The sequence below is a fragment of the Lynx canadensis genome, chromosome A2, assembly GCF_007474595.2.
Source record: "Lynx canadensis isolate LIC74 chromosome A2, mLynCan4.pri.v2, whole genome shotgun sequence".
NCBI lineage: Eukaryota > Metazoa > Chordata > Mammalia > Carnivora > Felidae > Lynx > Lynx canadensis.
In genome coordinates, this window is record NC_044304.2 from 79,123,867 (window position 1) to 79,140,564 (window position 16,698).

General features: G+C 42.2%; 1 protein-coding gene across 1 annotated transcript in view; it reads right to left on the minus strand.

Moving 5' to 3' along the window:
- Positions 1–654: 654 nt before the first annotated feature.
- LHFPL3 (LHFPL tetraspan subfamily member 3) overlaps positions 655–16,698 on the minus strand; it is a 588,527-nt gene continuing 572,483 nt past the window's right edge. The window contains exon 3 of the mRNA XM_030307793.1: positions 655–2,902. Coding sequence (XP_030163653.1) covers positions 2,874–2,902 — 29 coding nt within the window. The 3' untranslated portion in view covers positions 655–2,873. The remainder of the gene's footprint in view (positions 2,903–16,698) is intronic.

Below are 16,698 nucleotides of genomic sequence, written 5' to 3' on the forward strand. Positions count from 1 at the left end.
TGGGCTGGATCCCATGAACTGTGAGATCATGACCTGAGCTGAAATCAAGAGTCAGAGACTCAACCGAGCCACCCAGGCGCCCCATATTTCTGTCCCCATATTTTATAGATAAGGTCACTAAAGCTTAGAGGTGTTCAGAACCATATAGTAAGTGAAAGATCTGGCATTGGAACTCACCTAGACAGCACACACTCAATATGAACAGTTGCAAAAGGGTTGCTCATGTCTGAGAAATCAATTTGCAAAGTGGAGACTGAGCAATTAATTGGATATTTCAGGTCACGTTTTACTTGAATAGTCTGGCTATTTACTTACTGATTTCACTCCACTGAGTATATGAAGATTTAGCTTGATCTATGTCCATATTGGCTGGAAGAGGTTTGGAGATGTTAATCATGCCTTCTACATGAGAGGCCTGGATACCTAATAAATGTCTGCTGTTGGTGAATATTATGGAATCTGACAGAAAGGAGATTTCCTGAGGATACCGATTTTGGTCAAATCCTAACTTGCTGCTGGATCGCTGGACAAAGACACTGAGTGGACTGAGCGTGTGCCACATCACCAAGCCATCTTCTAAATAACAAAATCTTATTTTTATTTTTATTTTTTACAGAAATTCAGATATTCCAACAAATTTCTTTACATTTCCTGGACCTTAAAAAAATTACACACAACTTTTTGGACGCAATACAACGGAACAGAATGAGAAAGGGAGTCACTTTTTTTTTTAAAAAAGATAAAAACATACTTCTTATACTTAACACTTAGTGATTTACATGTGTATTACCTATGTACAAATGGTACATCATCAATGACCCATCTTCAGAGCACTGTGGTATGCTAAATTACACTTAGGTTTCATGGAAAAAAATTTTTGAAAAACATTTGTGTGTGGATAGGAAGCACTTTTTCATTTTCATAAACACCACTTCTAGTGATGCAGGACTCCCAATGGAATCTGTAATTTACATGGATTAGAGAAAACCAACACCTTCTAATTTTATTGTAGATAGAGAGGTACCTCCCTTTAACTAAAAGATGAATTCTTGAAAAGTTGTGTGTAATTAAATTTAGTAAGTAGGGTGCTTTGAATGCAGTGGGAGAGCTTCTATTTAATGCAACAAGTAACTCCCAGAATGACTAACACTTTAGAGATAATAAGTATTCCCTTAATTTGGTTCTTTAGAAAATCCATAGCTTCGTGATTTGGGGCTCACTCATTTGAGCATACTTGTAATATACTCTTGGCCATTTAGAACATAATCTCCTTCATGGTGTAAAGATAGCTACTACTAGAAACATTTGGCAAGAATGAGAGTGTTGTCTTAATAGAGACAGGGTACGAGACATCGACTCTGATCTGTATCACTTCTTGTCTTACCCTCCATCTGGTATTCCAGTGATGGATGCTAATTTGATCTTAATGTTGAGTCTAAAAATGAAGGCATTCTACACGTCCATGTTTTCTGCTCACGTACAGAACGTGGTTTAGTTCACACCAATTACCCCCTGCATATACATTTTAGCTCGTGTTCATTCTCAAGCAGTTGGCCAGGTCAATATTACATATTTTTCTGTTGTTGCATATTGGCAGGATTTGTGATGAGGGTGATAGTGGGGGAAGCCCGGGAGCAAAAGATTGCTGAAGACAAGTGACCAGTTATAACTATTTCCAAATGTCAACCGACAAAAAGAAATCTGAGTATTCTTGAAAAAAAACTAACATTAGTAAACAAATAGGCAACTTACTCCTACCAAGTTTCTTGACCTGTATAAGTATATATTCATTTATTTCTAAGGCTATTAAATTATTATTTTGTTAGTACCACTTACTATAATTTAGAAATAGGTTTAAAGGAATGATTTTTTTTTTTAAACAAAAACAAGTACCTATTAGTAAGGGTAAAAAGGATATGGATTTCTGATGACATGTATGGCAAAGAAATAGAAAAAAAAGGAGGGATTTTAGATGCCTTCTTATGAAGTATATTCAATTCCTATGCATATACTAGGGAGAATTAGAAAAAGGTATTTATTTGATAGCAGCCTATATATTACATGTGAGCATCCAAGGTGAAAATGAGCTTTCTATATTTTTCAGAGTTCCTTGATACTGTTTCCTGGAAGATAGGGATATCTATGTTGCTTGGGAACTTATGATGTTAAGATGTACTTCCTGTAATATACATCTCGATGGAGTTATAGTATATGTCAAAAACACTTTCTCATTAATAACTTGTACAGACAGATTAAACTGAACACAGACTCTGTAAAAAGCTTGAAGTGTTACATCTCTTAACTGAGTAGTTGTAACTAATTACACAGTGAAAGAAACACACTGCAGAGATGGGGAACCAAAGATCATGTGAAAACACGCAGAGGCATTTTCTAAGATGCTTCCTCCATGAATGATGCTTGATAAGCCTCTTGGCTATTGAGATAGGAATAATTTAGGATTGACTGCCTTTTTTCAAATAAGGTTGAAAGATTAAAGCTTTTTGTTTTCCGTTGGATTAAAAAAGGACAGTTTACAAACCTCGGTACATATATATTTTACATGTTAATTCTAGCACATTTATACTCCTCTTCCTTAAAATATTTCCTGAATGTGATTTCTCATGAATGCGGTCTGATCTTATTCGGTGATAGTTTCCAATGAGCTGGTGTTTAATCCATTATCACATTTCCTTCCAGAAAATCACTCCCATCTCTGCCAGTCCAGATTTAGAAAGTGCTTTGACAAGTAGATGGTTCACTCTTGTCCAGATCCGTCTCTGTACTCTGATTTCTCCCAAGAGTCTTCCTTCTTGATGTTGATGTACAAAAGCTCTTATTCGATTTGTTTAGCTGTTACTTGATTTGTTTTGTGCTCATTCTAGAGAATATTGGCTTAGCAGAACTGCAGAAAGGGGCAGGGGGGCAGGGGAGGAGAAAGAAAAAGAGAGAAAGAAGAAAATGCATCATTTTCTGTCGGCAAGATTTTTATGCAGGGTTGTCACAGAAAAACCACACCAGCAAATGGTTCAGATGCACTTTAGGTTTGTTAACAAAGAAGACTGAAAAGTTTGAGGCTCTTGTTCCATAAACAAATAGCATGGTCTTCCGGCAAGGGGCCCCCCATAACCCAGACATATGTACTCCCCACATTTGGGTGAAGATTACAGGCTGCTTTGAAGGAGCAAGGAAGGATGCGAAATGATCCCAAACATCACTGATTTTTCTGCCTGGCACAGAAAATGTCTCACTGGAGCGTTTTCTTTTTCCTTCCAAGTGTTATTTATTTTACAATCAACATTATAACAGCTGCAAAAGAAATGAGACACTGTTTTATTCCCATGTGTCTTTCCATTCTTTATCTAAATGCGCACTTATTTTATACAGTTGGAATCACAGTACAGATGACATTTTTAACATTATATGAAAAACAGCTTTCTACATTTCCACTCTGCAGCATCAGCGTCTAATTTCTAATAGCTCCAGAATATTCCATTCCATTCTCATTCCTTTCACCCCGTGCTCAGTATCCCATCTTGATTGTTTGACGGTTGTCAGATTGTAGGTAGGTTTCCCATTAAAAATTTTTTTTGAAAATGTTTATTTATTTTTGAGAGAGAGAGAGAGAGACAGAGCATGAGCAGGGGAGGGGCAGAGAGAGAGGAAGACACCGAATCGGAAGCAGGCTCCAGACTCTGAGCTGTCAGCACAAAGCCTGATGCAGGGCTTGAACTCACAAGCTGTGAGATCATGACCTGAGCTGAAGCTGGACGCTTACCCAACTGAGCCAGCCAGGCGCCCCATAGGTTTCCCATTTTTTAAAAAATGTTTATTTTTGAGAGGAAGTGTGCACGTGCACACGAGCCAGGTAGGGGCAGAGAGAGAGGGGGGAACAATGGATTCGAAGCAGGCTCTGTGCTGACAGCAGAGAGCCCAACGCGGGGCTCGAACTCACCAACTGAGAGATCATGACCTGAACCGAAGTCAGACGCTCAACCAATTGAACCACGTGGGTGTCCCAAGGTTTCTCAGTTTTTTGTTATCAAGAGTAAATGTTTTTGCATATAAAGTTCTATTTGTTCTTTAAAATTCTTTCTTTAGGACAAATTCTCAGGGGATACACTGCTTTTCCTCTTCTCCAGCATGGTATTAGGGACTATGCCTGTACTGATACAACTAGACTACAAATAGTACAACCACCTCCTTTCTTTGGATGATCTCCACAGACTTGGGCACTGTTAACCAGGGTGTAAGAGTCCCTTAGAACCTGTGAAGATGGGCAAATGTACCAACAGGCCAGATTTGGGCTGAAAGGAAACAGCCTGCTGGGTTTGCATCACAGAGCACTTGGAAACACAAACAGTAAAACAACTGGTCCGTTATTCCGTGATAGTCCTCATTCCACATCACAAGATTATAGTTTCTGAATGAGTGCTAGTGAAACCTCTGGAAGATTCTGTTTTTTCTCGGATAAATGCTTATAGTTTTCCAGTACACTTTAAAATACCTTAAAATATCTAGTACACATTATGATTTTAATGAACTTCTCTCCTTGAGAACTCAGTTACTTTAATGAACCCAGACGACACAGGGGACAACTGAAATATGATCCCGTCGTAACGATGATTAATCTGTAATGATTCTCTGAGATTGCATCATGCTAGTAGAAGCCCTATGGAAGGGAATGCTTTCCTTTGATATTATTAAAAGCACCATAAGCAATCCATGGGTTTTACACACAGCTATAGGTGCTTCTGAACCTTGAGTGGTCTCTGCTTGCTGCCCTGGAGATGGTCTTGTTTGATAGAATTCAAAGTCAGGTGTGTTGGTCCATAATTCCACTTCTCTAGCATTCTTCACTCTGAATATTTTTCTATGTAAAATTCACAAAGCTCAATGCCTGGGGTTTCCAGTAAGATCTATGAAAGGTGCTAGCTGGGATGGGGGAGAGGAAGGAATGGGTGTGAGTTGTAAATACATGAACGAGAACAGGGTAATGGGTTGTGCAAAGTGGCTATGCATATGGAAGAGAAGGTAGTGATGAGGGAGCATAAGGCAGGCTGAGGACAAAGCACAAGCTAACTCCCCGCCCCCCAACCACAGTGAGATATGTGTGATATTCCTCAGTCACTTCTGACTGTCCAAGAACAAAGGAGAGGAAAGAAAACAAATAGTTAACTGATAGAGATCACAGTCATACAGGATGTGAGTCTCCATCAGTTTACAAATGTCTTAGTAAATTACAAGAAAAAGGCCATCTTATCAATCGCCAAATCTCCAGAAACCTGTAGACTCAGTTTCCTGGAATCCCAACATCACTCTCCCCTCATGTGGGGAACAAAAGTAAGAAGGAAATGGTAGGTAAAATCAAATTTCTTTATAATCTGCAAATACTTGAGGCAAATTCGGAGTATAACATTTCTCCAGGAACTCCCTACCATCTTGATGTTAATGCCTTACTAGAGGGAAAACAACCTTAGCCTGACAATAGCAAGGCCTCCAGTATCTTCTGAGCCCTCTTTAGCATATGAAAGTCACTTTGGAGGCCTCCCTTTTGCCCTTACCTCCCCCAAGTCCAAAGTGTATAATCAGTCACTCTTCACAACCCCAGTGCAGCTCTTTCTGCCCATAGGTCCTATCCCCGTGCTTTAATAAAATTCCCTTTTGCACCACAGGCACCTCAAGAATTCTTTCTTGGCTGTCAGCTCCAGACCCTCTCATCACTCTAAAATCCCATCAGTAGGATATGGAAGTGACAGGGCCATATATGTGTGATGCAGGGGAAGAGGGAGGCAAGAGGGTTGTCCTCATTTTCTTGATGTTTGCAAATAAATATATCCCTGATTTCATGACAGAAAGCCTGCTTTGGTGTGAACTATTTCTTGGCATCCAGGAACCAGTGATTCTTCCTTTCCCTGGCTCTAAGCTGTCTAAATTGGCTTTATGACATCACAGTGGGCTGGGAAGAGAGAAGACCACGGAGGTGGGCTGGGGCTGGGGGTGGGGGTGGGTAAAGGCTTTAATCAGCCCCCAGAGCACCGATACCCAAGCCTGAGGAGGAGAAGGACGCTTCCTGTAGGATAGGCATCTCCCTGGGAAGATCCTGAGCCTTCTTGTAAGAAGGAACATCTGGAGCCAATCTCACAAGGTTCCTGTCTACACCTTGCCATTTGGGGTCTAACCTGTCTAGGGGCCGGCCAAGATGAGTCATTCATCACCAACCCTTCTTGGATCTGCTGTGATCTTGGGTCTCCCATATCCTCCATTGTGACCAAATCCCTCATTGGATCCCTCACTAGCTTTACCATTGATTGTTCAACCTTTCCTTCTGAAAACTCTCTTCTTTGTTGACTATTGTTAGCACTGGAACTACACTCCCCACCAGCAGTGTCAATGCTGGGCAGGGAGCTGAGGAGTGAACGGGAAATGAGAGAAACCACAGAGCCAGGCTGGACTAGGAGGAGGCCAGTGAGACTCATAGGGTAGAAGATTTACGACCGAGCGCCTCCTGACATTTTGCACACGAGATGCCTCATTTGCCTTCTCCTCGTGCGGGCTGCTGATCATGAGGCGTCCTGGGAATATGTGCTTGGAGTCTGAGTTACTTGGACATTACTAACGCTGTGTATTTTTTCTTCCTAGTACACGACGCCACCATGCAACAGGAACCCCAGGGCACTTGAGAATTCTGCAGACTGCAAGGCTAAAAATAACCAGCATATTCCTTCTGGTGGTGACCGGAATACAAACACTCCCCACACCATAACAGGAAAACACTTTGCTGGGAGTGGTAAAATTAGAATGCCACCATAATGACTTAACTAGGATGCACAGTGAGGAATCTCCCACCTGAAGGCTGGGAAAGGGTTGGCCCTCCAGACTTGGGGAAACCAGCAGGCGGAAGAGGATAAAAGGCAGGGTTTTTTCCTCTCTGGATGTGGCCATTACTCGTTCAGACCAACGACTATGAGATACCGGGGTAGTCTGCAGAATTCTGTGGAAGCACTAGTGTGGTTACACTGTGATCTTTGCTTTGCAAAACATCAGTTTTTCCCCCTTTTTTCTGGAATTTTGCTAACATTTCCCATACACCATGGCTATTGCATAGCTCAGGGGAGGCAATTTAAAAGATGTCATATTTTCCCAGGTTCGTACAGAACAGAACTGAATAAATAAGCCATTCAACGCTGCTTTGGATCTTTGTTCAGTCGGGTTTGTCCTTGTAACACGTCATGGGCTCTGAGTTGCCCATGTTCCATTTCTAAAGGGCTCTTTGCAAATCCTTTTCGAAGCTGTCATTTGAATCGCTGCTCATGAGAGCGGCATTTATAATGGCCACATTGTCCAGACTATCTAAATGCTGCGTTGTTGAATTTTCTATGTGTTTGCAGGCTTTGAAAGGTCTCCTGTGGTCCGCTTCTGCTGATTGTTCCTATCAACCTATTCAATTAGGGCCGGGAGCCCCCACCGTCAGGAGAGCTGGGGGGCAGCCTGTCTGAATAAGAAAAACGCTTGGTGGGAGCGGTCAGGCTTTAGTAGAACGGCTTGCTGAATCTTTGTTGTGAAAATGAGGAAGGGAGGCATTCCAGGCCATTTTTTCTCATTGGCTATAGAAGCTTTGCCATTTCTTCCCGCTCCATTGTTTCAAACTGCACCCACCTCTAAGAGAGCCTTCCAACATCCTTCCTCTCTGGGAGGCTGAAACAGCCCCCTGGACATAATATGTCACTATCTGTGTCTGCAGGTGCTCTCCACGTGATGTGCCCCATGGTGGGCACATTAAAGATGGCTGCAGATTCTTTACCTTTCTTCTCATTGAGAGGTGGCCTCTATGTTCCCCTCCCTTTGAATCTGGGCTTTAAGAGTACTGGCGGTTTATTTTTTGTTGTAGTGGCAAAAAACACATCAAATAAAACTCCCCATCTCAATCGCTTTGAAGTATACAGTTCGGGAGTGTGGAGTACCTTCACATTGTTGTGAAACAGATCTCCAGAACGTTTCCATCTTGCAAATCTGAAACTTGACACCCATTAGACAACAGCTCTTCTTTTCTCCCTTCCCCTATCCCTCAGTAACTGCCATTTTCTTCTTCTTCTATGAACTGGACCACTTTAGATAGCTCCTACGAGTGGAATCATACAGTATTTGTCTTGTGACGGGTTTATCTCACTAGTCTAAGGTCCTTAAGGTTCATCCATGTTGTGGCATGTGGCAGGATTTCCTTTGTTTTTAAAGACCGAGTAATATTTCATTGTATGTATATGCCACATTTTATCTATCTACTCACCTGTTGATGGATATTTGGGTTGTTTCATCTTTTGGCTACTGTGAATTTGTGCTGCTGTAAGCAGAAAGAATTAGGGGTCTCAGGAAAAAGAAAGATGAGACCTAGCTTTTGAAGGGGTTCAAGATAGCTGCCCCCCCACCCCTGAATGTGCCACTTTGGCATGGGGATTATTTTGAGCTGAAGACACTTGAGACTCTGTAGGCTCAAGAGAACATTTTGTCCCTTCCTTAACCACTCAGAATCTAAATTGGGGGTCTTTCCCAGAATAAGCGTTTTTAACATAGATCAATTTTATCTGAGTGACTCATCTGTATGGTCACTTAAGGCAAACATCTAATTACCAAACATCTGCTCCTTCTTATTGCCCTGTATGCATATTCCTCGGATATTCCAGGACCCTACCTCCTTCTCCTTCGTTCAGAATGACACACACCCCATTATGCCTGACTGTCTTTGGGATTTCCATGTCTATGTGGATCCCTGAGCATACATCTATGAAATTTGATTTTGTTGATGTGGATTCCCTGCATACGCCTATTAAATTTGATTTTCTCCTGTTAATTTGTCTCATGTCAACTTGATTTTTGGTCCAGCTAGAATGACCTTTGAGGGGACAGGAATTCTTGCTCCCTGACACTTTCTTGACATAAGAAAAGTCATTTTAGACCCCTAACTATTTTGTGATCTATGCTTGACCAGCACTACCTGCCCAAGTATTCTTGCAGAACTTTCTGGGTTATGTTAAAATTGTACAAAAATAGACTTTAATAGTTGATGATTTTAAGGGAACAAAAGAATGTAAAAACAAACAGCCACTACCAGGCCAGGAGAGAACCTAAAAAAATTAACCTAACACACATTCTTGAGTTGTTTTTTTGCAGTATTTAAACACTTTGAGGACTTGGAACACTGGACTAATTCCATTCAGAGAATTAATGATGCGGATCCTTGCTGGCCTTGCGATTTCAATCACCTGGGACTTGGACTCTGTTAACCTAGGGTAACTTTTGACCCAATTCCATATGGACCACTCCTTTGTGAAGCCCTTCCATGCACATACCCTTGGTTTAAAACATCTCCAATTTTGTTGTTCAGGGAGATACTACTTTGGGAAATATCCCTGGTGTTCTTACTTGCTGCAAGTACAACCCTTCCTTTTCTCCTCTTTGGCTTTGGTTGTGTCCTTTGGCTCAACACCTACCAAAAAGCGACACCAGTTTTGGGGTATAGTGCTATAAATATGGATGTACAAACACCTCTTCAAGACCCTGCTCTCAATTCTTTTGAATATATACCCAGAAGTGGGATTTCTGGATCATAGAGTAGTTCTATTTTTAACTCTTTGAGGAACTTCCATACTGTTGAGCTATCTCACAATCCTACCGAGTGCATAAAAGTTTCAATCTCCTCATGTTTCTCTGACACTTATTTTCTATTTTTTTTTTTTTTTTTGGACAGCCGTGTTAAAAATAAAACCACAGGCCCAAAATGGCATCAGTCAGTTTTTTTTTTTTTTTTTTTTTAATTTTTTTTTTCAACGTTTATTTACTTTTGGGACAGAGAGAGAGACAGAGCATGAACGGGGGAGGGCCAGAGAGAGAGGGAGACACAGAATGGGAAACAGGCTCCAGGCTCTGAGCCATCAGCCCAGAGCCTGACGCGGGGCTCGAACTCACGGACCGCAAGATCGTGACCTGGCTGAAGTCGGACGCTTAACCGACTGCGCCACCCAGGCGCCCCGGCATCAGTCAGTTTTTTTTAAATGTTTATTTATTTTTGAGAGAGAGAGACCATGGGCGGGGGAGGTATGGAGAGGGGAATGGACAGAGGATCCAAATCAGGCTCTGCACCAACAGCAGAGACCCTGATGTGAGGCTTGAGCTCAGGAACCCATGAGATCATGACCTGAGCTGAAGTCCGATGCTCAACTGACTGAGCCACCCAGGTGCCCTGGCATCAGTTAGGTTAAGGCCCCAAGTCAGTAAACCAAGAATTAATACTTCATCTAATTGCAGTTTTTTTTTTTCACTAAAGATTTTATTTTTGGGGGGGCACCTGGGTGGCTCAGTTGGCTGAGTGTCTGACTCTTGATTTTGTCTCTGGTCATAATCTTATGGTTCATGGGTTCACAAGCCCTGGGATGGGCTGTGTGCTGACAGCATGGAGCCTGCTTGGTATTCTCTCTCCCCCTCTCTCTATCCCTCTCCCACTTTCTCAAAATAAATAAACATTAAAAAAATAGATTTTATTTTTTTTTTTTAAATTTTTTTTTTTTCAACGTTTATTTATTTTTGGGACAGAGAGAGACAGAGCATGAACGGGGGAGGGGCAGAGAGAGAGGGAGACACAGAATCAGAAACAGGCTCCAGGCTCCGAGCCATCAGCCCAGAGCCTGACGCGGGGCTCGAACTCCCGGACCGCGAGATCGTGACCTGGCTGAAGTCGGACGCTTAACCGACTGCGCCACCCAGGCGCCCCTAGATTTTATTTTTAATATCTATACCCAACATGGGGCTTGAACCCACAACCCTGAGATCAAGAGTTGCACACTCCACCAATTGAGCCAGCCAGAAGCCCCAACCTAACTGCAATTTTAACCTTTAATCAGTCAACATGGGAACTGCCTGTCAGCAGAAGGGAATTTACTGATAGACCCCCTCTGTTCCCATTAGGAAGGTGACCTTGCCTAAAACAATGGATTCTTTGCTAATAATTTCCTTTTTCCTGCTCTCTCTCTTTAAAGACATTTTCTTTTCTGTATGCTTTGGAGTTCTCCTCTACTTGCTAGATGAGATACTGCCCAACTCATGAATCGATTAATAAAGACAATTAGATCTTTAAAATTTACTCAGTTGAATTTTTGTAATTCAACAGTAGCCATCCTAATGGGTGTGAGGTGATACCTCATTATGGTTTTGATTTGCAGTTTTCTGAGCATTAGTGATGTTGAGCATCTTCTGAGTACTGGCAGGTTTTTTTTTTGTTTTTTTGTTTTTTAATGTTTATCAAGTGGGGAAGGGGCAGAAAGAGAGGGAGAGAGAGAGAGAATCCCAAGCAGGCTCCGTGCTGTCAGCACAGAGCCCAACAGGGTGGTGGTGGTGGGAGGGCTTGAACCCACCAACCGTGAGATCATGACCCGAGGTGAAGTTGGATGCTTAACCGACTGGGCCACCCAGGTGCTCCTTTCCAACGAAACTTTGACAAAGTTTTAAGCCACTAAGTTTTGGGAGAGTTTGTTAACACAGCAATACATAACTGGAACAGCGGGCAAAGCCCTTTCTCCAGTTGTGGTTTAGATTTGCTGTATTAAGTATGCTGTAAATGACACGTGTGGCTAGACGGCAGGCACAATACTCACAGGTCAGAGAGAGTCCTGCCATCTTTGACTTGTTTTTTCCTTCCTGACACTATTTCTAGAGAAGCAATACCTCAAACCCCAACCTCCAGTTTATTGTTCTATCCATAGTCTCTCTTTGGGCAATCATTAGTTTGTCCCTCAACTGGTCTAACTGCAGGGGGTTTGAATCTGTGCTGAAGGTAAATGCATGCTCACAACATACTCTGGGGCTGAATTCAGAAAAAAATCTAATACTGATTTTGGTTGCAGTTTGATTACCACTAACTTTGTAAGTGATTAGAGGGTTTGAGTTTGTTAGAATTGTTTGCTGTGTAATTGACCAGTGGGTTGATGAAAACCAGGGTCTAATTCATCTTTACTTGCATGCCACCCTCCCACTCATCAGCCTCTACCAGGACAGTCCCTAACCCCGACTGCAGTGCTGCAGGAACACAGCTGGATAGGAAGCCACCTGCCAGTTACCAGTCTATCCATGCTCTCTAATGTCTTCTTACTCTAACCGGACAGGCAACACCAGTCCTTCTTTCTGGGTGCTATAATTTACTTTGCATCCAAATTTTTATTTGGGATTGAGCTAGTGCATGTGGCTGTGTCTGCCTGGAGGCATCTGTAGTTTTAGTGATCGCTGCTGAGGCAGAGGGATGGGGAGCCGGGAGAAAGGAAAGAAGGAAAAGGTATAGGAGTTGCCCCTCACCTGTGGTTTCACTTTCTGTGGCTTCCATTTCTTTGGAAGCAGATGATTGCCCTCTGACATAAGGTCAGGAGGTCAATCATGGCCTAACACTGGGTCACAACGGCTGCATTACTCATGTCACTTCATCTCATCATGTGGGCATTTTACCAGTTTTCATCATCACAAGGAGGATGAGTACAGGACAACACGATACTCTGAGAGAGACCACATTCACATAACTTTTATGATGTGTATTGTTATAATTATTCTATTTTATTAGTTACTGCTGTTAATCTCTTACTGTGCCTTATTTATAAACTTTATCACAGATATATAAAATTAGGAAAAAACATATATATGTATTTGAGGGTTTGATACTATCTGTAGTTCTGTGGTTTCAGGCATCCACTGGGGGTCTTGGAACATAACCTCTGCAGAGAAGGGTGTGGGGGGGGGACTACTAAATTATAATCTTTGGCTCTTTTCAGGTAGGACCACTGACTGTTTACCTTTTTAGAACAGAAAGCAAGATACAAAATGGAAATAACTTACTCCTGAAGTTACCACTCTCCCTGTTAGAGTTCATTCTGGTTTCTTTCTGTTATATCGATAGTTTATTTGCTTCACAGAACTGCTCACAATCTAACTATCCACCTGTTTTCTTGTTTTCTATTCTTCTCCCCTCCCCCCATATTAGAATGTGAGCCCAGGCTCTCAGGACCTCCTCTGTCTTGCTCACTAGGGTACCCGTAGCTCTTAACTCAGAGCCTGATCTATGACAGGTGATCAGTAAATACTTCTGAGCCAATTATGAAGGGAGATTTCAAAATGCAGCCAGCAAGCCTTCAGGAGGCCAAAAGGGAGAAGGAATTTGTGCATCGCAGGAACCATGAATCGCAGGAACCATGAACTTCTTGCCAGCCGCAAGCCCTCAGCCTGGACTTGACTCCCTCCTCACCATGAGACCTGAATCCTCAGCATTCTTCCAAAAGGGACCAACCAATCGACTGGTTTCCATCCTTCATTTGCATATTATCCCATCCAATCCTAGTTAACCTACTTTCAGTCTCTGTTTTGTATAGAAGACCTGAATGAGAACTGGACCTATGACCTTTAGGCTTTACAATTCTGCCCCTTCTGTTGTCTACCTCAGAACAAGAGTCAGGTTTCCACCCGAGTCTGTGTCTCCTGAATTGCAATTCTAATGCCCACATAAATGCCTGTTGGCTTAAATCTTCAGGGAATTCTTTCTCGGTCGACACAATGGAGAAGTTAAGAAATAGAAAAGGACTCCTCTGTCCCTGCTAATAATCCAAGTCAGTGCTTCTCAAACTTCAATATGGCTAAGAATCACCTGGTGATCTTGCTAAAAATGCAGGTTTTGATTCAGTACACCTGGGGTTTATAAAGCCTGAGACTCTGCATGTCCAACTATCTCCCAGGTGATGCCAAGTGACCCCCTGAGTCAGAAACTATGCCCCCTTCATCTCTGTATTCCCAGCTTAATGAGGCGCTCGGTAAACCATAGGTGCTCAAACACTGTTTGTTAAAGAAATGAATAAAACCAGACCAGGCACAGGGATCTATGAAAAACCTGGCCAAACAAATCTTTAGCGACTGGCAGAGGTACTCAGTGACCTGCAACCTCAGTGTGGACTTTTAGAGGCTTTCCATTCCTTCCGGCACCATGAAGGAGCAGAGGTGTGGGAGGGGCCCTCTCCTCCTGGGCCCTGAGCCCACAAGATAGAGATTTTAAAACTCAGCTGTAAATATACATTTATGTGTGTAAAGAGGTATCTGGGAAATCAAAAACGTACAATCTGAGACAGTCCTACCACATTTCCTTCCTTTCTTCCCCTAGATTCTTAAAACAAAACACCTTTATATTTTTTGCCTTTCTTGCTATCTCTTTTTTTAATTTCCTACCTCCTTTTCGATACGACATATTGATTTTAACACAGGAAGGATATTTGCTAAAACTGTTCTCCTGGCCAAGATCTTCTTGGCTGAGGAGGGGCAGAAAGTGACATAAGGATCAGGTGCTGATAATTCTGTGCTATTCTTGTAGGCAGCAGACAATTGGACTTTGATATCAGGCACGAGGCTTTCCTGTGTGACCTTTTCTAGGAACTAATTCATGAGAAGGAATTTTGATTGTTAATTCACGAACATTTCTTTTTTTCCTCTTCTTGGCCCCATAAAGAAATACCGTAGATTCTATTACACACCAAGAAAACAGGCACAATTCCTCGGTAGATGTGTTGACGATAGAATGCTTGTGTTGATGTATTAATCCCAATAATATTCACCGTACAGTTTTAACATGAAGCCATTCCATATTGCATACAGGCTGAAAGGCTTTTACTAATGAAGCCCCCCAAAAATATGCCTGGCAGAGTAAGAGTGAAGCATCCTGAATTCTCAATGCACTTCACAAGAATACACCTGGTGTCAATCTTTAAAAAATTTTTAAACAATGTTTTTTAATGTTTATTTACTTTTGAGAGAGAGAGAGAGAGACAGAGCATGAGCAGGGGTGGGGCAGAGAGAGAGGGAGACACAGAATCCGAAGCAGGCTTCAGGCTCTGGGCTGTCAGCACAGAGCCCGATGTGGGGCTCAAACCCACAAACCGTGAGATCATGACCTGAGCTGAAGTCGGACGCTTAACCGACTGAGCCACCCAGGCGCCCCATAACCTGGTGTCAATCAATATTAATGTGCCATCCCCAGTTTAGCGACTTCTTTGCGATCTTCTGAAATTTTTCATGATTGGTTAGCCTTTCCATTTTATGACCTAGCTCATGACTAACACTTCACTATGTGGTCATGACATCCTTTAAAAATATAAACAAAAGCAGGGTGCCTGGTGGCTCAGTCAGTTGAACATCTGACTCTTGATTTTGGTTCAGGTCATGAGCTCACAGTTTTGTGAGTTTGAGCCCCACATTGGGCTCTGCTCTGACAGTGCGGAGCCTGCTTGGGATTCTCCCTCTCTCTCTGCCCCTCCCCTGCTCACGCTGTCTCTGTCTCTCTCAGAATAAATAAACTTAAAAAGTAAATAAATAAATAAAAGCAAAGCCAAATTGAGTATTACCACACATGAAACTGCAAATCACGCAACCCAACTATGTGTTGGCTTCACAAAATAATAAATTTGTCTCTGTTGACGTTGAATATTCAGCCTCACACACTTTCCTCTAAGCTGCTTCTCCTTCCTGTTCAGGGAAAGACTGATAATTTGCATCATTTTCCTGTTCTTTGCTTCTGTCCATACTTCTCTTCCCTGAGGTGTGCTCGCTCTCTCTCTCAAGCTCAAATTCACAGGTGTTCTCTTCTCCAAACACTATCTTAAGAGTCAACTGGCCTTCCTTGATAATATAAATTTCCTCATTTTCTTGGAGGCATATCGTTTATTGATTAAATGTATGTGTTCTGAAGCCATTTTCTCTAGCTTTGAATTCTAATTCCACCATCTCCTGGTTCGGTAATTTTAGAGAAGTTCCTTAATCTTTCTGTACTTCATTTGAAGGCTGTCCTGAAGACTGACCAAGATGATGCTTATAAGGTTTTTATGACTTAATGGGCAAACCATGCAAACAGAAAGAGCTCAGTAAATGTTGGCAGGTTTTTTTTTTTTTAATGCACAATAGTTGGGGCACCTGGGTGGCTCAGTCGGTATAAGTGTCTGACTTTGGCTCAGGTCATGATCTTATGGTTCATGGATTCGAGCCCCACATTGGGCTCTGTTAGCACAGAGCCTGCTTCGGATCCTCTGTCTCCCTCTCTCTCTGCCCTTCCCCCTCTCTCAAAAATAAACATTAAAAAAAATGCACATTAGTATAAGTAGCACTCTGTCATTCCAGAAATACTACACACACACACACACACACACACTAACCAACAGTAAATCATGTAAGCAGTTACTTTTCCCTGAAACAAGATGGCCCCAGGGTTCAGACTGGGGACGATGGCCACAGACTGTCTGGGTGTGGACTACAACTTCACTACCTATTGGCTCTGTGACCTTGAGCACAGGATCTGGCTTCATTTCCTCATGTGTACAATGAAGGTAGATAAGCCTTGCATACAGAGCTGTTGTGGGCATGAAATAAGTTACCACATGGTGAGTACCATGTTAAGTATTTGCACTGTTAGTTGTTATTGCAATTGTTATTGCTGCGAAGTGGAGTTTTACTGGGTCCCCACCTAGCCCCTCACTCTACTTTTCTTAGAGGATTTTGAAATCTTGCAATTGCAAATTTTCTCTGTGTCTGAAACGTGTGTAAATCTTTTTAGAAACTAAATAAGGCTCTTGACAGCTTTAGGACTCAGGAATGTCTTTCTCAAGGACGGGAGCCATGTCTCTGAAATGTAAACAGCAA